This window comes from Phalacrocorax carbo, chromosome 7 (assembly GCF_963921805.1).
Source record: "Phalacrocorax carbo chromosome 7, bPhaCar2.1, whole genome shotgun sequence".
NCBI classification, from domain to species: Eukaryota; Metazoa; Chordata; class Aves; order Suliformes; family Phalacrocoracidae; genus Phalacrocorax; species Phalacrocorax carbo.
This window is the reverse complement of record NC_087519.1, coordinates 52,475,636-52,498,067: the sequence shown is the minus strand read 5'-3', so window position 1 is coordinate 52,498,067 and position 22,432 is coordinate 52,475,636. Positions and strand designations below refer to the sequence as shown.

General features: G+C 40.5%; 1 protein-coding gene across 10 annotated transcripts in view; it reads right to left on the bottom strand.

Moving 5' to 3' along the window:
* The window catches only part of NAALADL2 (N-acetylated alpha-linked acidic dipeptidase like 2), a 502,547-nt gene that overhangs the window by 172,786 nt on the left and 307,329 nt on the right, over window positions 1-22,432 (bottom strand). For all 10 annotated transcript variants that reach the window (XM_064458021.1, XM_064458019.1, XM_064458018.1 and 7 more), the window contains one exon: window positions 15,088-15,238. In XM_064458021.1, coding sequence (XP_064314091.1) covers window positions 15,088-15,238 — 151 coding nt within the window. The remainder of the gene's footprint in view (window positions 1-15,087; window positions 15,239-22,432) is intronic.

Genomic DNA, 22,432 nt, shown 5'->3' with positions numbered 1-22,432 from the left:
TGAAGCATTGCTCTAGCTGGTCAGAACAATTATATTAAAAAGTCAATAACTGTCAAAAATAGGTGTTTTTTTATTTATTTTTACTTACACAGTTTATCTAGGAAGGCTTGCATGTAATACACGCCAATTTGCTACTCATGTTATCTAAGAAACAATATAACAATTTAATTCTTCAGTGATGATTCGTTCATATACTTGACTTTCAGTATTTTAACTTTATTTTGATTCTTAACATGCAAATCAGAACAGTGCAATATTCAGCACTTTGGCTGACTTTTTAAAAATCAGTCATTCACAATCATTATTTATTCATCTCTAACTGCTTAATATCACAACGTTTCCTTTTAGTCATTGTTGATTAACAACACACTGAAGCATATCATGTGAAACCTTGACGAATAATTAAATTATACCTGCACAAACAAAAATAATAAACTATGTTTCCTGTATTATCCAGTAAAAAAATGCAAATACCAAAGGTAAAGCTTTCAGAAATATTAACGACTAAGATAGCAAAGAAGTTAAGAGAATGCTGGAGTACTTCTGGAGATCTTATCTCAAGTGAAGAGAGCTATTCTGAATGCTTCCAGATAGGCTTTTAACATATTTTTAGCTGGATTTAGTCTCTCCTCTGCAGATAATATCCTCTGGTAGTAGTGCATTTGTAGCTCCACCTTGTGAAGTACTAGCCAAAATAAAACAGGTTTACTGGGATTTATTTCTGTCCTGTATTCTGGTTATGATCTGCAGAAAAGGACAGGGGAGATGTAATTTTGCAGAATACTGTTCTGCAATAGGAGTCTGGCAAAATAGTGTTTTGTTCTTGTACGTGATGAGGGAAAGGACGAGATCATCTGAGCAGCCATCATGTTCTTATAAAAAAGGGAAAATCTGTTTTAGCTGATCACTGTTCTCACTCTTCAGAAAAGTAAACAGATTACATACAGATAAATTACAGATATTAAAAATAAAGCATGTGGAATAAAAAAAGCATTATCAGGATATATAAAAATGTTTCTTTTACTAGGGAAAAAACCCCACAAATCCATTGCTTTACAGAAGTCAGCAAAAAAAAAAATCTTTAAAAAATATTGATGTACCAACATCAGCCTGAAATATCTCAAAAAGCCAGAAATCTTAGTATAATTCTAAATATCAATACTAAAGCTACTTGGAAACTTTTGTCAAAATGTGTCTTAGTAAAAATCACAGATTAATTGAAACACAAGAAAGGTAAACAAATAACTCTGCAAAAGAGCAAATAGCTTATGGGTTAAGTAACTCATTTTCCAAAAACCATTTTCTGTGCAATTTCCTGGGCTACAAAAGCCTGTGGGTTATTAGCTAGATGAACGTCTCTTCTGATTTCCCATAAACATTTCCAGAAGCATTTTTCATCACGAAATTATTTTTTTAAATGTTGGTATATTCTGGAATGACCATTACCAGCCTAACTGTAATTACTGTATTGTCTCCTACATCCTTCCAGTGATCACCTCGATCATTCAAATTTAATGTAACAAGTACACAATATTACAATGAAGTGCCTTTAAAAGTTGAAAAGAAATACAATAACATCCTTCTGAAGGGAGACAAGCACCACGCGATACTACTCATAGGCTGCACGCAGGAATCACTTTCCTTTCTCTCTGCAATTCTTTCGTTGCCAGGCCAATAGGACCTGAACCCTGTGTTGCTCAGTTTTCCAAGCCCACAAAAATCTAACTAATTTTAGAAGGAACGATCAGGAGGGAGAAGCAGGTGAGTCCTCTATTTAAATACCACTGTCAAAGTCTTCTGCCATTTCTTCTTCTAATGACTTTTCTTCTTTATTCACCAATAAGCAGTAGGTGTCTGGAGCCTTACCAGACGACAGGGAATCTGGGTATTGCAAAGTCATGTCTACAAAGTAAACACCGGTTCATGTGAGGACACCTGCCTTCTTATCACAACCAACTATTATAGTTACACCGCTGCATTAGCACAGCTACTAGTAACTCAGTTCCGTTTTACTGGGCTATCGGACACAGCTTAAGAAGAGCAGCTGTAAACATATGAGTGTCTAAAGATTTTGAAATACAGATATCAAGCCGATACAGAATGCCGCATGAGCAATCCCATATTTCAGAAAACCTAACTGATAAATCTGACTGTCAGACAATTACTTTATCCACAAGAATTTGTCTCAGCTACAGCAATATAGGGGAAAGCAGAAATTTCTGAGGCTTACAATAACTTTCCTGTGCCCAAAGCCTTAAGCAACAAAACTACCAATGCAAGCACTTCTTCCAGGAATTACAGCTTGTTCTCAGGTTGAAAACTGGCTCTGAACACCATGCGGGAGCTGCGGCACCTACCAGAATAGTGTCTGGTCACTGAAATTGACCTTCCAGAAAACTGCCACGGAGCTTTTCATGAATCCTGCTCCACAAAGGAGTCAGGGAGACTACCGTGATGTTGCAGCAGCTAATACAAACACTATTGGACCTCAATGTTTTGTTCATCATTTCCTCTGTCATCATTTCTCAGAACCACTGGATATATCTCCTATTCAGACAGTATAATTCCTTTAGCTCCCTCAAACCCTTTCTATGAGCTACCAAGACCGTTCCTTACAGTCAGAGAAAAAAACTAATTAAGTGTTACAGGGTATGCCGTGTAACTGACTAATGCATTTCTCGCCACATGTCAGAAATTCCTTAATAAAAATTCTAAAATGTATTTCATCCTATCATCTTCCTCACTGCGCAGCACCTAGTACTGCGTGAGAAATCTTCTTTAATGTCTGCAGTCCACAGACTATACTAAGCATCCACGTTTCATCCATCTAATTCTCTCTTTAAATTTACAGCGCTCAGAAAACATTCACTGATTCTTCCAATTCAGACAATTACTGCGGTTTTGATTCGTTGGATCGGGTCAGGAATGAATACTTGCTGTTATGTTGAAATGGCGTTAGATGCACATGTTGAATCAGGCACTTCTTCCTTTGCCAATTACAATAGGTGTCACGGAAGCTTTCCCCTATTTTAAAGCCACACCAAGATAAATTTAAGTGGTTGCATACTACCAACACACACAGCATCTTGCTCTCTATCCGCAGAAAGACTGAAGTCCTTTAAACTACTACTGATCAAGAGCAAAGACCGGGAAATGAAATGTATGACAGAGTCGATAATAATAGCTGATTTAAATAATGAAATAATTCCATAATAGCTGGTTCAAAACCAGCTGAGTTCCAGTTAAAGTGGAAAAACATATTATACTTCTGCCCAAATCACATTTTATTCTCACATCTCATTTTGCTGATCAATGCTTTGGGTCAGAATTTAAACATAGAAGAGGAGAAAACTATGCAGAACCTGTTCGGGCCTGATTTCTTATATTTAGCGCAACATTTTGTTTCCCTTCCTATCATACAGACGTTTTTTCTGAAAGTGTTGGAGCCAGCCAGCTCTTATCAGCTGGACTATAAGGAAGAATGCTATAAGGTGTACTTACTTTCTGGCTTCGTGTCACAATCCCCAGGTTATTTTAGGCTGTCCTGTCTCAGATCACCTTTTTGTGTTTTTTTTGTTTGCTTTGGTTTGTTTTTTCTCCTTAATATCAGTATCAACAAAAAACTAGCTGTCAGGCTGAATTAATTGTAAAATTTGTTACTTTCTCACAGAATCACAGAGCAGTTCAGGGCGGAAAGGACCTCTGGAGATCGCCCAGCCCAACCTCCCTGCTCAAAGCAGTGTCAGTTAGACCAAGTTGCTCATTTCTGATATCTTCTCTGGGCAACCGGCTCCAGTGTCCGGCCCTCCGCCCTCCACACAGTAAATACAGAATTCACAGTACTCATATATACAAAACACAATAAATCAAAAAAAAAAGCCAATAAAAAATTAAAGCTAGGATTTTTCTCATCTTAAGGCAAGACATTAACATCTCTTTTCAAAACCTGATCCACCGCGAGGAATGCATCCCATGAGACAAGCATCTGACTAAATCACAGAACTTTTATGCAGGTGTCTGTCTGCCCCTTTGTGCTACAGTACAACCATCAGGGAACAGTTTTTGTTACAGCTTCTATGAATGGCAACTCCTCGCTCTGTTCAGAGGAGAATGTTTTCTCATTATTTTTTTTTCTATGGAGTTGAAGGAGAAACTGAGACAAAGAAAAGTATTTTAATAAACCTAAGTCCTGTAGAAACAAATAATAAAGAACCTGACCCGAAACAGAACAGACATTAAAATTCAAGGATCATTTCTGCTAGGATCACAGAGATTCTGACTGAGAAACGAGTATAGATTTGTACAGCTAAAAATGACTTTATTAAGATTTATGTTACTATTTGTAAATCTCTTGCAGTATTTCTACATTTGCTTTAACAACTGTAAATCTATTATAGGATTTGCAATTCAACTTTTCATCTTACAAAGCAAGTGAGAGATGTAAATAATCCTATCTTAAAGCACTGATTCCTAAATCAGGGCTTCAGAGTTCAGAATTACAGGTCCGTTGTATAAATCAGAGGATAAATCCAGGCCCTAGAAACACAGCTGTGTTTCATCTAACAAGGTGAAATTGCTCAAAAAATCAAACTGAGGCTGTAACTTCTAGAAAACGTTGTTGACCAGCTTAAGACTACTGCTCCCGCCTACGTGTTTTAAGCATGCTTCTTTGCTATGCTTTGGTATGTTGTGCCAAGAAACAAAAGTTATTTAAAAAAGCAGGGGCAATGCCTAACAGTTACGAAACCTACTTAGGTTAGGAGGAAAACACCCATGGGTTTTGCTCTGGCATTTTCTTTTTTTATCATTAGTCAGCAGTCAAGCTGCATTTCCAGGTTTTTGCCAGTATCCTGAAGCTCACAAGGTAACGCTTTCACTTAAAAAATAGAAGGCTAATATTAAAAATGTGATAAAAGCATTGAAGGACCTGAGGCTTACAGACCTAATATGACTACAAAATAAAAGTAACCAAACATGGTAGTAGTAATTTGAGACCTACATCTTTGGTTTTACTGAATTTGTCACCCCTCCTTTTTTTTTATTTAAAAAAAAAAAAAAGAACAACAAAACTTTCATTAAATTATCTATTTGACCCTTATGCCACTCTTCTTAAACTTGAGTCACCTAATTTTAACTCAAGAAATATTTTACTCATACTATTTTCACAAAGCCTATATTATCGCTTTCTGGGAAACTTTTAAAACATTCCTCAAGATACCTCGTGCCAGGTAATATATCTACTCTTTCAGTGGATTAGTAACACAGAACGTTTGTTACTGCCCAGAGAAATATTTTGCCTCTTACCAGCAAAACTCAAAGTTGCATCTAACAGCGATCTTGAGACTGAGCGGAGGTAACCGACAGGGAATGAATTCTTAGTTTTACCCCACCTTTACCCTTTATTTACTACTATGAAAAGCAAAATGGATGTCATACTCTGCAAAAACTACTACTGCCCAAGTTTCAACTGCTGAAGGCTTGCTAATGTGTAGTTTGATTCTCTCAGAGTACAGAAAGTATTGCTGAAAAGTCCCTTGCACTCCAAGATTAAACTAGGCTTGGCAGAAATTGCCCAGTGGAGTAGCTGAAAGACCGCTGATGCTTGGAAATCAAGAAGAAAAAACCCAAACTAGGCATTTTAGAACACGAGTAGGCCAGCTGTTCTAGAATTAGTCTCCTTGTGAAGAGCATTATACCAGAAAGGAAGCGATTGTCACCACGTGTCTGCCTTAGCTGACACCTGCTCTAAGAAGAAAATTTACCTCCCAAGTAGGCAGCACAAGCATTTGTTCCTTACATATTTTGTAAAGGGTGGTCCCTGTAGCACAACGTTTTACATAACTATGCAAATCATTATATCACTATTCTAAAAGATCTATGCCTTTGACGAGGTTTTAAATAACCCAAGAGGCTTCTCACTTTTTTTTCCACTAACTCAACAGACCCACCTGCCAGCTATGGATAATTAGCATATAAAAGGTATTGGAAGTTACACGCATTTTGTGCAAATACTTGTCCTAATTGAAACTGAAACAGTTATCAAAGTTTCAAAGGTTTATTCAAGTCATTCTCATAGCCTAGTTTTCCACATGAAAAACATGTCAGATAACAAAAGCATCTGGCAACAAACCCACTGTTTCTCATTCTGGCATTGTACCCATCACACAGCAGACACTGACTGGCATCGCTGCATACAGGACTACTCCAAAAGCACTGAAGAAAGCAGCATTGTACGCCGCGACTGCCCCCTCGTTACAGACATTCTCCCACATTTATGAAATTCCCTCGCATTGCACAGGTGGCACCTGGCCATCTCTACCCCCGATACAGAAAAGATGTCAACATGGTGGAGCAAGTGCAGCAAAGGGCTGCGAAGATGGCTATGGGACTGGAGCATCTGACATCTGAGAAGAGGCTGAGAGATGAGGGAGTCCTTATTCTTGAGCAGAGGAGGCTTGTGGGGATCCTGTCAATATGTGTCAATACTTGATGGGAGTGTGGAAGAAGATGGAGCCAGTTTCTTCTGCAGTGGGACTGGGGGAATGGGGAAGGAGCAACAGGCACCAGCTGAAATACAGGGAATTCCCCTTAAGCGTAAGGAAAGCTATTTTATGGTGAGGGCGGGCAGGCGCTGGAAGAGGTTGCCGAGAGAGGTTGTAGCATTTCCGTGCTTGGAGATGCTCAAAACCCAACTGGATAATGTCCTGGGCAACCTGCTCTGGTTGACTCTGCTTTGAGGTGGCGGCTTGTCCTTGAGCGATCTCCACAGGTCCCTTCCAAGCTCAGCTATTCTGTAATTCTTTTCTCCTGTGCTAAGGGCTGTGACTCCTTTCCTGACATCAGCATCAGAGACATCCCAGCCTCTCCACGATACGCCATGCTCTGGAACGCACTGTCACTGAAATCACACCCCCAATATCTTTAGACGGTTTTGACCACATTTGACGTATACATGCTGTTTACCCTGTTGTCTCATAAGCTTCCTTCACTACTCACGTTGTCCTTAGCCAACCAACTAAACCACTGGAAGAGCTTCTCTCTTCATCCCCCGCCCCCCAGTCCCTCTGGGTAGAGCATTCTCTGTCTCTGAAGGGAAGGAAAACAGTGCAAGTTGGAAAAAACCTCTGAAAGTCCACGCAAAACGCTTCTGAAAATTGGCCAAACCCAAAGCGTGATGAATTACTTATGTCTTTTAGTGTCCTGCAGAACTGTACTTTATAATATGATAGTACTCATTTATGTACCCAAAAGGTATTTTCCACATCTCCATTCTCAGATGACTTGGTTTCCTTCGGGGGGAGTTTCTACCTGTCTGAAAGTAGGAAGAGGTACTATTATCTTTTTTATGCAGCTGCTGGAAATGGTAAGCAGTGGGCTGGAACAGAGATCAAGTCAAATTAAAGATGGTTTGGTTTATTCTGGCTTTCAGTATTCAAACTGCACTAGAAAAAATTCAATTATAAAACTAATTACATCTTTAATTGCTTAAACAATCAGCCAGCTGCCTTTATGATACTTGATACTCTTGATACTATGCAGGTGCACTTGCAGGTGTTAACTCTGCAACACAGGAGATTTACATTGTAGTACCCCAACTTGCACAGAGGAGTGCTAGGAGGATAAAATACCGTTGTAAGACATACATGCATGAATATACAGGGGAGTTAACCAAGATTTACAGGCAAATACAATTCCTTTATTTATACATCTATAGCTACGACCTGCTCTACCTTCCTGTGAGGGATTCCTAAATGCCTTCACAATCATTCCGGTTCTGACATTTTTCCCTTCAGATTCTATATGGCCAAAATTATTGGTAGAGTCTGACCAGAATTCATACTTTGAGACAGGTATGTTTCTGGCAATTACAGCAGCATTACTAACTAATACCACCTACCAGAAATGCCTGCCTTTGACTCTGGGGTGTCTTCCGAGCAGCACGCTGGAGTAAAACACAGTCACCTCCAAAACAGGTATTTGCTTTCTCCATACAAACTAAATACGGAAAAAGGCATAACTAATAGTGAACTGGGCCCATGATGTTAAAAATGTTCAGTCACTCAACCTTTTTGTCTCTTCCCTATATTTCATCAACTTGTAAACAGACAGGAAAAGTTCAATGTTGTAAAATTTTAAAAGGAAATGAATGGTCTGTTAAAATCCCCTTTCTGCGTTCAAAACTAAACACTAATTTCAGCCTAAATTGACAAATATATTCTGCCTCCCAGTGTTTCTTTTAAATGAATTTAACTCGTCACTGAAAAATTAACAGCCAGTTTTAAATCTAAGGTGCCTGAACAGTCGTATTAAGAGAAAACCTTTTAAATCTTGACAAGTGTCATTTTTCAGAATGTACAATATATCACCTGAATTGGAAGATGGTGATAATTAGCCTCCAGTATTAGAAACACAGGAAAAACAGGCCTCGGTCACGGAGGTTGTTTTACTGCAATACTGTAACCAGAGTTTTTGAGCCTTCCCAAAGAATTCTGCTCCAAAGGTAGCCGCCTGCTGTGGTAAGCCCTTCCCGGATCCCCAACCACCAACAATACCACTCTTGCTTGCTTGCAGTGGGGAGACATCATCACCAACTGGATATTGGTCTACGCAAGTGTTTCAGTGGCAGTGAACAAAGCAATGTGTTTACAGGCTGCAATTAGCAAAAACCTGAAAGTGACTGTGTTGGTTTTCTATTTCTATGTGGGATTTTGCTACAAACTCTGATTTCATGTACAAATAATGCTGAACTTTCCTGCCTGTCTAGCTTCTAGATACCGCTGGATGAAAACATCTCAAGTAACGTTAGCTTAATTGAGCTCTGAAAGAAAACAACCCACACCTGAAACACAGTGAAGCCACTGGAAAAGGCTGTGAAAGATACAGGATTACAAGAAACCACAGTAATGCACAGAGAAGAGCATTAAGTAGCAAACGACTGGCAACAGGCAAGTAGTCCATAAAATTGGCCTCTAGCTGACAGCCAGTTCGGAGCTTAGCTGGTTCTTAAAATGGATCATTATATATGGCTACGTGAGCAAACGCACAACCATTCATCCCTCTACCTTTGCAAACAGAAGTATTTCCTGTCTTCAGCCATACACGTAAAACTAGTAAAATATTTCCTCAATAACCTGTCTTGGGTCTTGTCTGCTTCTCAACACCATTCCCATATACAACCCCGAGTTGTACAGGGAGTACAAGGGAGTCTTCACAAACCCCCCTGAGGCTATGAAAGCCAGCTCCCCGTCCCTGATTACCAGCCCATGCAAAGACAATCGATTTCAACCAGACTCCGCAGGCGCCCATGCTTTTTTAGCAGCACATTCCAATACACCAGCTAGACTTACTGCCAAAAAGAGGCGTTTGCCGTTTCGTGAGCACATAACAAATTAGCTCACTCGCACAAATTATGCTGAACTGAAATACCATGTCAGCAAAGCTACGGCAGGATTATTGTCAATCATGATTGCACGAAAGATTTCAATATGCTAAATGCACTTGTGAGTTGAGTAGCTTCAAAAATTTCCTCTGGACCACACTTAAAAGGCTATTTTTGCCGGATGAGACACCAAAAGGCTTCACGGGAAAACATTCTGTAAGAAAACGTTCCAGGCTGTTTAGTAGTTTGAAAGTGTCTGAAATGACAAAAATACTGAGGAGTCCTCTCCAACTTATAAGGTGACAGGAAGTATTTAGGCAGTATGTTTTCCACTGCATATGTGCAGCATAGGAAGTATTGATTTGTTGTTTTTCAAATAATTTGGTGTTTACCACTTGTACATTCCACTACTCTTTTAAATTCACTTTCATTTTAATAATTTTCTATTTAAAACGGAGAAAAGCTTTGACCGTACGGCTCACTATGGCATTTGCAAGGGTCAAATGACACAAACGTTGCTAGCAAGCCATTGCAGTACCATTGGCAGTGATTTCTTCCCACCTCTTCTAATACTCCGAAAATCACTGAATTTTCAATTCAAATTTGGTTCTTCCCCTAAGATAAAATCACAGGTATCTTAACAGAAGATGAATTGATACATGATATACAATGCAGAGGTCCACACACTCCAACCTGTAAGCCTAAAATATATTGGTGTCCAACAGATATTCTCAGTTTTAAATGCATGCAACACCAAGTGAAAGCCAGACAGGAGGGAAAACCAAAAACCACAACACCGAACAACTCGGAGCATGTAATCTGGTACTAAAATACAAATTTAGTTGCTTTATTGTATCCTGCAAAATCTGAAGAGGCAGATCATGGATTCAGACACCTTCTGAACCCTTAGAACTAAAGGTATTATTGAAAATCTTCTGAAATCATTACTTACTGTGCTCAGTATTCAAAAGCCAGTATTTTCTAAAGATTTACCGCTCTATTGCATTAGCACAGATTTTTTTAAAATAGAGAAAATAACAGTGTATCCGACAGAGCAGTGTAGTTGGTAATAAGTGTGGTGGTTTTTTATGGCAACCACTAAAATTATGTCATAAGTTAAAAAAAAAAGATCAAGAGCATATGTAAACATACACACACCCACCCCTAAATTAAAATATAGCACTGTAAACTTATCTTTCTCCCCAGCTTCACTTTGTCCTTAGGGAAAATAAAACAAAAAAAACCCAGAAGCCTGAATGTAGACTGTCTTTTTACACCACGTTACCTTTGTGTTTATTTATCTGATGCTGTTAGCAGAAAATAAACACAGATTTTGGGAAAAAAATACTCCCAGGATCATTTCCACTGCTGCAAAGGCAAGCATAGAAAAACTGTTCTTGTAACTGTGTTTTGCTCTTTAAAACAACAGACAAACCAGGGCTGAGGACATCTTGTGAAAAGTCATGATGATTTATAAGAAAACATTTTAGAACATATGCTGCATATGCATGGTTAAAGCTGTTACACAATGTTCTGTTTTCTAGTTAACTTCTGCTCAGCTGGTTGCTTCAGAGGAGCAAAATATCATGAAGTCAAGGACAGTAAGGACAAACTCAGATAAGAGGCAGGAAGCACATAAGCATACAGAATCACAGGGCTACCTAAAAAGAAAGTAGGCACACATTTCTATCACAGCATGTACTTACTTACCCGTATTCTAAGTAGTAGTTCCCTGTGTTCACTGCAGAAGAACTGGCTAAGCTCAGTTAAAAATGACACATGACTAAAGAGGTAAATGCCACAAGCTTTTTATGATGTGTATTTGGTGCATATTCTCAGCTTTTGGTGTATTTTATCAAAACATGAAGAACACAGTGTGGTGGGTTAACCTTGGCCAGCATCCAGACACCCACCAAGCCGTGCTCTCACTCCTACTCAACAGGGTAAGACAGAAAAATAAGATGGAAAAGCTCATGGGCCAAGATAAAGACAGGGAGATCACTTATCAATGACCGTCATGGGTGAAACAGAATAATCTATTGCCAATTAAACCAGGTTTGGATAGTGAGAAACAAACCCCAAAAGATTGAAACAGCACCTTTATCATGCCTTTTTCCAGGCTCAGCTTCACTCCCTTGGCTGTCTGTCATTCTTGTCCTCTCTCAATCATGTTTTCAGAGCCCCATCAGCTTTGTTGATTGGCTCAGCTGTGGCCTGCAGTGGATCAACACCTCACCGATTCCTCATCTTCCTGGTCCCTTCTGCTGAAATAAAATCCTATTGGCAATGTTTGAGGAATGCTCATGCCAATTGCTCTGCCTGAATAACGTTCACCACTCACAGTTCTAGGGACACTCTGCACTTCTTTGGTGTTACTGATTTTTCACCCAAATCCCCGTGTTATGGCTCACATGACTAGCTGTTAACGATGACCTGAAGCATGGACTGCTTCCGAATATACCACTCTGCCTTATTGTTACAACCTCTGCGTAACAATTCTCTAAAACAACATTGTACTTGAAACTCCAGCTGATACCATAAGGTTGTATTTTACAGGTGTTATATTTCAGCATTTTTAAGCTCACAGTATTTTCTGTGATGCTGTCTGAATTCTCCATAAAATAATTTCTATTCCACCAATGCACAGATAGGGATTCTATTATGAGGTATCTTATCTCAGGGGCAGGGTTCTTAATGCTTATCACAATGCCATTTTTCTATTTACATACTAGGATCGGCAAATAGGTCCTATCCATATTTTTGTGTACTGAGCCATTTCTTGTGTGGAAACAAATTTGATTTTAAATTGCGCCGAAGTATAGCAATGGAAAAATCTAACGTGTCTGTGCCAGAGAAAGGTAGGTGGAAAGGACGTACAGCATTGAAAAAGGCATAATAGGGGAAAAAAAAAAAAGGAAATTGGGGAAGTCTCTCAAGTTTTATGCTATTCTTCTACACTTCATTTTGAGGGTAATTTTTGCTACATAAAACTCTCATCTCCCTCTCAAGCTTCTTAATCCTACACGTTTAATTCCTTGAGTCCCACCCATTGGCTCTGTGTCATTTGAAAACGAGCAAGACAGAAAAGAAAGGTTTCTAAAGAAGAAAAGATAGATTTCTAAAAATGGAGGACACTAGTCTCTGGTAATTAGAATCAGGAAGACAGAACTGATGCTCAAAAAGGCTCATATGATTGTTTCAGGACTGATACGACATAGGACTGGGAGAGTCTTAAGAACAGAAGAATTAAATTATCAAACAAAGCTGCAGAAACTTTTACGTAAGTGCTGCTGACTTCCCTTTCCACATCATTACTTTTTTCCCCTTTATTAAACAGAGATTAAAAAAAATCATTCCACTCACAGATAGTAGGCATCTCAAACCCATCCTCCAGCTATTTCTGTACATTCTAAAATAATTCACATCCAGAAGTGCAGCATTTAATCTTCATGAAACAGAAGATTTGAGCTAAAAACTCACAAGAACTCCGAAGTTCTCTCTGAACTTACATAAACCCCACTTAAAAATGCTGTCAACTTCGAGAAGAGTTCTGTAAATGTTACCGTTTCCTGAAGACTTTTTTTCTAGGAAGAAATTTGAAGCAGTCCAATACTCTGATGCCACAGAGAAATTTGTCCTCAGGCTCAAAGAATGTAAGAAACACAGGCAGCAGCATGAAAATACAAGTTCCCTACCTTTTATTCACCTAGCACAAGACTAACTTTGGATCGCTCATCTAGTAGGAATTTCCTAGCAAAAGGGAGAATGGTGGTAGAGCGTCCCTGAGATTGCAATAGTAACGCTTCTTTTGGCAACGTGTGAAGTGCAGATGGTACCAAAGATATGCCAATAACTTAAGCAGGAGCTTCCAATAAAATCTCTTGTAGTGCATGTTACGCTCTGTGAATCAAGGTGATAGGAGCAACCCCGGGTATCTGGCACTTTTGTTCTACACGTAGTCACTTTAACTACCTGATACACAAGTGCATCCCTCAGGCAAAAGTCTGCACTCCAGACGATTTGTATTTGTCCCAGGCATAAGTTACCTCTAACCAAACTGATTCATAGTCTCCAGAGAAGAAAATCATCACCAGAAACACAGAAATTACTTCCATCTGATCCACCTTCCAATGACAGAACCAAACAAAAGACTACCCTCAAGTGTTCCTTTGAGCTCTTTCCAGCTCGTCATTGCATTCAATGACTAAAGTATAGAGGATTTCAGGAACCCGATAGCCTCTTCCTGCTTATGAATTGCTCAGAAATTTAAAACCACAGGCAAGCCACACTAACGGTTCTAGTAGAAACCATCAACGTACTTACAAGGATATCACCATTTTCCATATAATTAAACTTCTTTTTCTCTAACAGGAGATTGGAACGCACACGCCAATGAGATCATTTACTGACAGAAAACCAACACATAAGGTTTAGACACTGAAGTAGCATTTTCATGTTGGTGTATCTGTTTTAATTAGCTTTCTTTTCATGTAGGGTAAATAAAACATTAAGTAGTCAGCCAGACAGATAAGCGACAAACTGTTTTTCAAATAGCTCCATGAAATGAGCAAGAATAAAGCTTGAAGAGTGTTATATTTACCTCTGTAGCTCCCAGGGCACTTTTAAGAACACTGGGTCAGGTACACTGAGACACTGAGAAAATGTGCAATTTCTTTCCCACTGAGCTGTCAAGGCATTCATGCTGTGAATAGCTAACACCCTCCTTTGACAACCAGGCAAATATTTCTATTTTCTGCCATTCTAGTCATGAAGTATCGCAGCGTTGCCTCAGTTGATTTAGTGCCAATTCAAGTCAGACTTTAGATGTCTGAGCTAGTAACCGGACCAAATATTCTTGATGAAGCCTTGTCACAAATTCATAGACTGCTGCTTAATACATTCCCAAATAGTTAGATAGTAAAAAAGGTTGTAAAGCTGAAAGGCAGCAGAGAAGCAGAACACACATTCACTGAACTGCCAGAATGTAGATTTAAGTAGTGCGTACAAGTCAAATATGCTGCTGCTTCTATTTAGTAACATGGCTTTAAAAAACATCTTAGGCTTTCAAAAGACTATGTAATTCCTTAAAAATCAATTTTTTATCTCCTATGCTTTGAAAATACACGTATTTAGAGAAGCACAACTGACAACCAAGTCTATCCAGGCAGAACTGAGACGAGGCTAAATGAACACATCCTATTCAAGTGGTAATTGCACAAAGATATTATAAACGTTATTTTTTCTTGAATTTTTTCAAATATAAATTTCTGATGTCATTGCACTTGCACCTACTGACTAGAAGTTTCCATTACCAATATCATGAAAGCGGAAGAGAGAATGAAGGGAAGAATACTTCTCTCAGTGGGGACAGGTCCTGTGGAACCTGCTCAGAAACCACTGTATTAAGTACTTCACAGCTTTTTTTTTTTTTTTTTTTTGTCATGGGATAAGAATAAGCAGGAGCAGGCAGGAATAATGGTTCAGTGTGTGAATACCCAAAAACAAAAAGCAACAAAATAAATTAGAGCATGGACTCTGTACCAAGTGAGACTGGATTCCATCCTTTGAGCCATGCTGCATTACACTGTGTTCCCTTACTCAGGGTTTCTCTTTCAGGCAGGATTTGGTTTAGTGTTTTAACCCCCGTAATTACAATCTACAGAGAATTAGAATATCCGTTCAGTGAATATGCCTTGAACAGTACTTACCAATACTGGCATAACCAGGTGTTGACGGATCTCCTCCGCTGTTCAAGGAAACCATAAAAGCTTTATCAGCAAGGTCTGTAGTCTTTGGTAAGTCACAAGGATCAACGTAAAGAAGGACACCGCCAAACCCTGCATCTTCTAACAGAGAAAGCTGAGGGAACAAAACAACATACGTGACTATTAACAAAAACAATATCAGAACACATTATTATTTGTTTTAATTACGGTTGAGATAGAGGCTTTATCATGCCTCAGGCTCTCACCAAACTGCTTGTAATATAAACACAGCAGCTACTCTTTGAAAAGACAAAATCAAAACCTCCAAAACCTACTTCAAAGTCATGTTTCCCAATTAACGTCAAAAGCTACTTTCAAGGCCTAAAGACAGGAAAGATTCTCACTTTTGAATGATATGTAGCATGCTGAGGAAACGCAGCGCTAACACTCACTACAGCTGCATTTGAGACTTGCAACTGTTCCTCTTCGCATGTTTATTGCGACAGTCAGACAAGGCTGGTGCGTTGGAGATGGGTCAGATGAGGTACTGGCCAGGATTCAGCAAGGTACACAAAGAGGTACGAGCGGAGCCGCCTTTCTCCCTACTCATTGGACACTTGCTAGACTTACAACCCTAACATATTTTCATGTGGTGTAAATACCACCTTGAAAATGCCTTCATTTTGAAACTAATTGCATTAAAACATCTTGAGTAGATCTTCCATATTATCAGTAGTTTGACATTCCTGCTTAGTTCACCTCTTCAAGGAATGCGTAACTCTGTACAGCACATATGAGATGTTGACATATCCTGGCATCAGTCTTTCACAGCATTTATGGACAGAGTTACTTCTCAGTTAAAAGAGAAAACAAAAGGAGTTTACAGATTTTTTGGAAAGAAAAAAAAAAAAGGCAGCCTAGCTTCCCCCAACCTTGGAGTCGGCCTCCTGCCAGACAGACAGCTTTTATTCTGTCTCATTAAAACATCACAGCTTGAGTTGTAAAAAGGCTAATTGTAATTAGCCTTTCCAAAAATCTATAGATCTGGGGCAGCAAAGCAGGCAAACTTCGCCAAAGTCAAGGACAAAAGCATCCAAGCGCCATAACTTGCCGCAGCCTACAGATCAGTTTTGATCAGGTTTTCCCTGATCGGGAAAACCCTTTCATCGATAACAAAAATAAGGGAATTTTATTCTGAAGCAGATGATATTGAACTGTAATGTGGCAAATACTCCCATGAAATGAGATGACCTTTCTGTGTAATGCTCTGTGTATTTAGAATTGACTGAAGATACAACAATGACACAAAACTATACTGTTTGCCAGATGTCATCTGGGAATACCACACAGCTGGTACAAACAGGTCTGGAAGAATCCTAAACCATCTGGACAATAACTTCTTGGTATAGGTACTAAGAGAACTGACCGGGAAAGGTACCTTTCTCGATTCATTGCTTATTAACGAGGGTCTTGTGGGTGAAGTGGCATTTGGTGCCAGCCTTGGCCACAGTGACCTTGAGAGGAAGAAAACTGTCAGCAAGATCTCAACTCTGGACTTGGGGAGAGCAGCCTTCAGATGCTCAGGGCGCCACTCAGTAAGGTCCCCCGGGGAAATGCTGTTGAAGGTGCTGGGGTCCATCATTGTTGGCCGCTTTAAGCACCACCTCCAAAGAGCACAGGAGCAGGCAATCCCAGAGTGTAGGGAGTCAGGCAGGCGAGGCAGACGGCCAGCTTGGATGTACATTCAGACTGGGGAACGAGAGGCTGGAGAGCAGCTCTACAGAAAGGGACCTAGGGGGTTCTGGCTGACGACAAGTTGAACATGAGCCATGTGCACTGGCAGCCAAGAGGACCAGCCATGCCCTTGGGGGCATCGAGCCCTGCATTGCAGCTGGGTGAGGGAGCGTCCCGTTCTGCCCCGCACTGGGGCAGCCTCACCTCGAGCGCTGCGGGCAGTGTTGTGCACCGCAGGACATTGGGGGTATAAAGCTACTGCAAGAGTGTCCCGAGGAGGCCGCGGGGCTGGGGAAGGGTTTAGAGGGGAAACTGTACGAGCGGCTGGAGTCCCTGGGTTTGTTCAGCTGGAGCAGAGGAGGCCGAGGGCAGCCCTCATGGTGCTCTGCAGCTCCCTCCCGAGGGCAGGAGGAGGGGCAGGGCTGGTCTCTGCTCTCTGGTGACCAACGCCAGGCCCCGAGGGAACGGCAGGGAGATGTGCCAGGGGAGGGTTAGGCTGGGCATTAGGGAAAGGTCCTTCCCCCAGAGGGTGGTGGAGCCCTGGCACAGGCTCCCCAGGGAGGCATCACGGCACCAGCCCGGCGATGTTCCAGAAGCACTTGGACAAGGCCCTCAGAGACACGGTGTGAATTTGGGGTGTCCTGTGCAGGGACAGGAGCTGGACTCGATGGTCCTTGTGGGTCCCCTCCAACTCAGGACATTCTACAATTCTATGAATTTTTCAGACACAAGTAATTCTGGTATTTAAGGATTATCCTACTATTCACTGTGCTCTGCTGACAACTTTCCAAACAGCTCCAAATGGTCTGAGGAATGGCTGCAAATATACAATGTTTCTGGACCATGCTCTGATTCTGTAGGAGCCTGAGAACTTGTTACTATACCTCCGTTTCACAGTTCACTTGTCCTTCTCCTTCTGTCTTTTAGAGCCTTCATTTTTTTCTGTGTGTGTGTATATATATATATGTATTCAATTTATCTCCTAGCTGTTGGTTTTAAGGACTGTTTATGCATAGTTCTTTGTGGGTTTACAAGTATGTAAATTACATGAATATATGACATTCAGTTTAAGCCTCAAAACTATTTGCTGTTTCGTTCTGCTGCTCTTGGAAGTTGAGACAGAAAAAATTGTATAAAAATAGCTGCCTGGTATTTGACATTTCTCTAAGTAAACATATCTAATATTGTGATTCGCCAAGACTTTGACACTATAGTCTAAATTCAGATAAACAGATGCAAGTGAACCTATGAATCACCTGTTTAATCCTACATATATTATTCAAACAAGCAATCCCTAGATGAAGGGGGATAGTCTCTGACAGAACTCTATTCAGATGAATATGGATGTGCAGAGTGAGAACATAAGTGACTAGCACAGATGTTTAAAAATGTAAAAGGTTAATAATGTATTACAGACCTAAAATGCACTGCAGGAATAAAAATTTCTAAACTGGTAGGTTAGTTTATTATTGTATCGTTCTGTTTCCAATTCATGTTTGTATTCAGATATTCAACTAGGATTGGACTGCACAATATAAGGGGTGGGCAGTACAGGAGAAGCAGAAAGCATCATAGCTTTATGATGTAACAGCCAGGATTTAATATAACAATTGTCTTTTTTTTTTCCCCTGCACCTATATCCAGTATCTTTTTATTCATCTCCAGTCTTATTTAACAGCCTAGGATATAGGAAACACAGATGCAGTCTTTTTCTTTTTTTTTTTTTTTTTGAAGAGAGTTTTAAAAACTTCGTACTTAACAAAAATCACTACTAAATTCCTCTGTTTCACTGAGAGAAGGTAACTACACAATTGTTATTCACAAAGTGCAGCAACCACTGCTGCCATGACTACAATCTCTAGTAAGGAGTTGTGCTGCACATGTGAAAGTATAAAACAGCTTTCAGATTTCAGCTATAATTGCTGCTTTTTAACTTTCCAACAGTGACATCACAACTATGCCAACAATAAGTGAGTATTGTTGCTCCCATTTTCATCTTAAATAAGTCAAGACGTTAACAGCCATAAAGTGCCCTAGCACAAAGAATCTCAGGAAGGTAATGAATATTTTTTTACATGGCTAAAGACTGCAGATTAAGTCCTTCAAGTAAACTGGTACACCTCTATTCAAATCAATGGATTATCTTAGATTGTAGAACCAACCAAGAGCAGAACCTGCTCCTTACGGTTCTGGGTGTATGCCTCCTCCCCCTCCCAGAGCCACAAACATCTTGGAAGAAAATGTAAACGGCAGAACCCTTAACAAGAGAACAGGCTCTGGTGCCCACCCTTTTGTTGTTTATGGCTGTTAAATCCTCAGTTTTTAGAGTCACTTAAAAGAACAGTAAGTCTTTCAATCCAGTATATTAAAACGCTTCATAAAATGTTCTGGCCTCAGTCTAATCTGAGACGCTTGCTGCTTTACCAAAGGCTCTGTCGTGCAACTGGGGACAGGTTAGCCTTTTAAACTCTACACGGCATAAGGCACCATTAAACTGCTTTTTAAAGATGACGTGGCTGAAGCAGTGAAAAGACATATCTTTGTTTTAAGTAGTGAATAGTGATTTTGGAAGATTTAATTTTACCCAGGGAGGTTCCTATATAATATGGCATCGCTTGAATGTTTAGTGAAATAACTGTAACATCAGTAGCTTTAGATGCACTAAGAGGGCACCCTAATAACACACTCAAGCTCCTGGACAGGAGAGCTAGATCACTCACCCAGAAGAGTAAACAAAAAACAGTTCTGCGTACAGGCAGATCACAATAGCCTAAAGAACTTGGTTTTGCTCTACACAGCAAAACTCAAAGCTACTTCTCTGTTTTAACTGCACCGTCTCTGAATGTTACAGAGGGAACAGTGCTCTTTTGTACTGACACACAGGTGACAGAGACCAGGTCTGTGCCCTACATTTGAGCCAAGCTTTACTGTTGGGCTCTGGCCACAAACCTTCTGGCAGACAGATATTAGGTCAAAAAGTAAGGAAGTGGAGCAAGAGACTTCTCTGGAAAAAGAAGCAACAAGAAGCAGGGGGCCGTTACCTCTCACAGCCAACTTTAATTTATTTTATCTCACCAGAGGCTCATGTGCACCTGGATGAATGCTTCATCGGGGGGTTACGCTGGCGATCGGAACGTAGGAACAAACCCACCAAAGAGAAGCCACTACAGCCTCTCTATATGAAACCCCAGCATAACGCCTAAGAGCTGTCCTTAAATGTCTGGTTATAAACAGGGGAGCAATGCAGCAGGTACTGGCCTCAAGCTGGATTTGTTATCTTTCAGCAAAGTCTACCTCCCTGAAGATCTTTTCCCCTGGTCTCCTCTTCCCAGCTGAGACTCTCCTTGCACCTCCCAAGCACCAAAAAACACAAGAACAATCAGGTAATCAGGCTTCATTCTTTTCCAGAGAGGACTCTGGACTGGTTACCCGCTAACCACAGAGCCTCAGAAAGATTAAAAACATGCATATTGAGGCATGTAGCTGTTTAAGAAGTACTCTCACTTGCCAGCTGAACATAAAGCCTGACTGCATCAGCACTGCTCTGGTGCTCTGTTCCTGGGAGCCACATCTGGGGTTGGGTTTCAGCTGTCATCTCCTGGACAAAGAGCAGAAAAGCACATCACGCTTTGGTCACATCTGGATTACAGCGAGTAGGAGTGCAGAGACAGCTAAGAAAGGGCTTCCTAAACTATTCTCCCAATGCATCTGAACACCATCTTCTCTGATCCAGCAAGGTCCTAATGGCTTAAAGACAATTAAATAAGCATGGCATCTTTTCTCTCCCTTTAGCTGATTCCCTATAATAGTTCTGTTTAAAAAGTAGTAATGCAAGATCAACCGATAAGGTGCATCACAACATAGTATATTCTTAGAAGTGATGGTTAATGATGATTATGAATACATCAGAAAAAAAAAAAAAGACAGATAACTGGATTATATCAACCTACCAATGAAATATTAAAATAGCTTCACATTATTAGTGATTCTTCCCATCATGTTTGCAAGTGGTGCCAAAATATGGCCAAACCTTCTGAGAACCTTGCAGTGCTGCTGTCTAGACTGCTCTCCATCCTTGTGACACCTCCTTGCCACCAGTCGGGGTGTTAAATGTGCAGACAGCTACAGTATCAGCATTGTGGTTTGTCTTTCTCCTAGAAAAGGTCATCCCTTCTCTCCCCCCTTTCTCCCTCCCCTAAAGCTGTAATGGCTATGCTTTATAAGGTGTAACACCAGCCCCATTACTGACAAATATTGCCTCTGTAAAGCTTCTTCAGTCTGCTTTCTGTGCTTGTCCATTTATGTGTCTTGACCCACAGCAATGATTGAACCACTGATTAGCTGGCACAGAAGACTTATTTCACAGGAGGAAATACCTCAGATAGTATATTCCTGCAAGTTCAAAGAAAAAGGGATATTGGGTAGACAAGAGGCAGATCCTGCTAATGCACCACACTGAGAAGGTATTAATAAAATCTGGAGAGCTTAGCCCTTAATAGAAGAGGGAAAAAACATGTAAGCAATCACAAGAGAGTGACAGATGGAAAAAAATACCGAAACTGGGACCACAAATTAGACACCACAAAATCCAACCTCGAGAAACAAAGCTGTGAAAAAAACCTGTTCACTAACCCATGAAACAACCTGTTCTTTTTTCAAGTGACACATTATGTAAGATAACACGGTTCAGGATGGGACATACCGGCTTACAATTCCATATAATAAGTGACTTTGTCATCGTGGAAGGTTCTATCCATACTCAAAATAAGCAGCACTAAGACTGAGTCTGCAAAAGTTAATTTAAAATACAGCAACTTTCAAATGCATTTCACCATTTCTATATACATTGATGAGAGTTTTTCAGTATGTGATAAATCAAACTAGTGCTGGGGGAAAAAAAACAACAAACCAGATTGCTTCCTTTAACTGTAGGTTCCCTTCTGGTACATTTTATTTCTTAATATTAGGTTCAATACAAATCCAGTGACATTTTCTTATTAGATCTAATTCTGCTTTCAACTATATTACATAACCCTTTACACTTTCAATCACTACGTAATGGTTAAAATGTATCAGTAAATACAACAATATAAACTAGCTGCAAAAGGGTACTTATGATCTTTTACCCTGTTATCAAGTATTTTCAGTACTCCACTAGTATAATTTAAAAGCCTACATTTCAAAATGACCTTTAGCACACCAAACTAAAGCCAAAAAGTCTTAAGCCAAAAGTGCCTCAAAACGTAGTCCTCATCTTCAGAAAGCATTCACAGAATCCCAGGCTGGTGGGGGCTGGAAGGGCCCTCTGGAGCTCACCCCATCCCACCCCTGCGTGAGCAGGCACCCCCAGAGCAGGGGCACAGGGCCGCGGCCAGGCGGGGGGTGAATGTCTCCAGGGAAGGGACCCCACAGCCTCTCTGGGCAGCCTGTGCCCCTGCTCTGGCACCCGCACAGGGAAGGGGTTTGTCCTCATGTTCAGGGGGAGCTTCCCGTGTTCCAGCTTGTGCCCGTGGCCCCTTGGCCTGGCGTTGGGCACCACTGAAAAGAGCCCGGCCCCATCCTCTTGGTACAGGCCCTTCAGATATTGATAAGCACTGATGAGATCCCCCCTCAG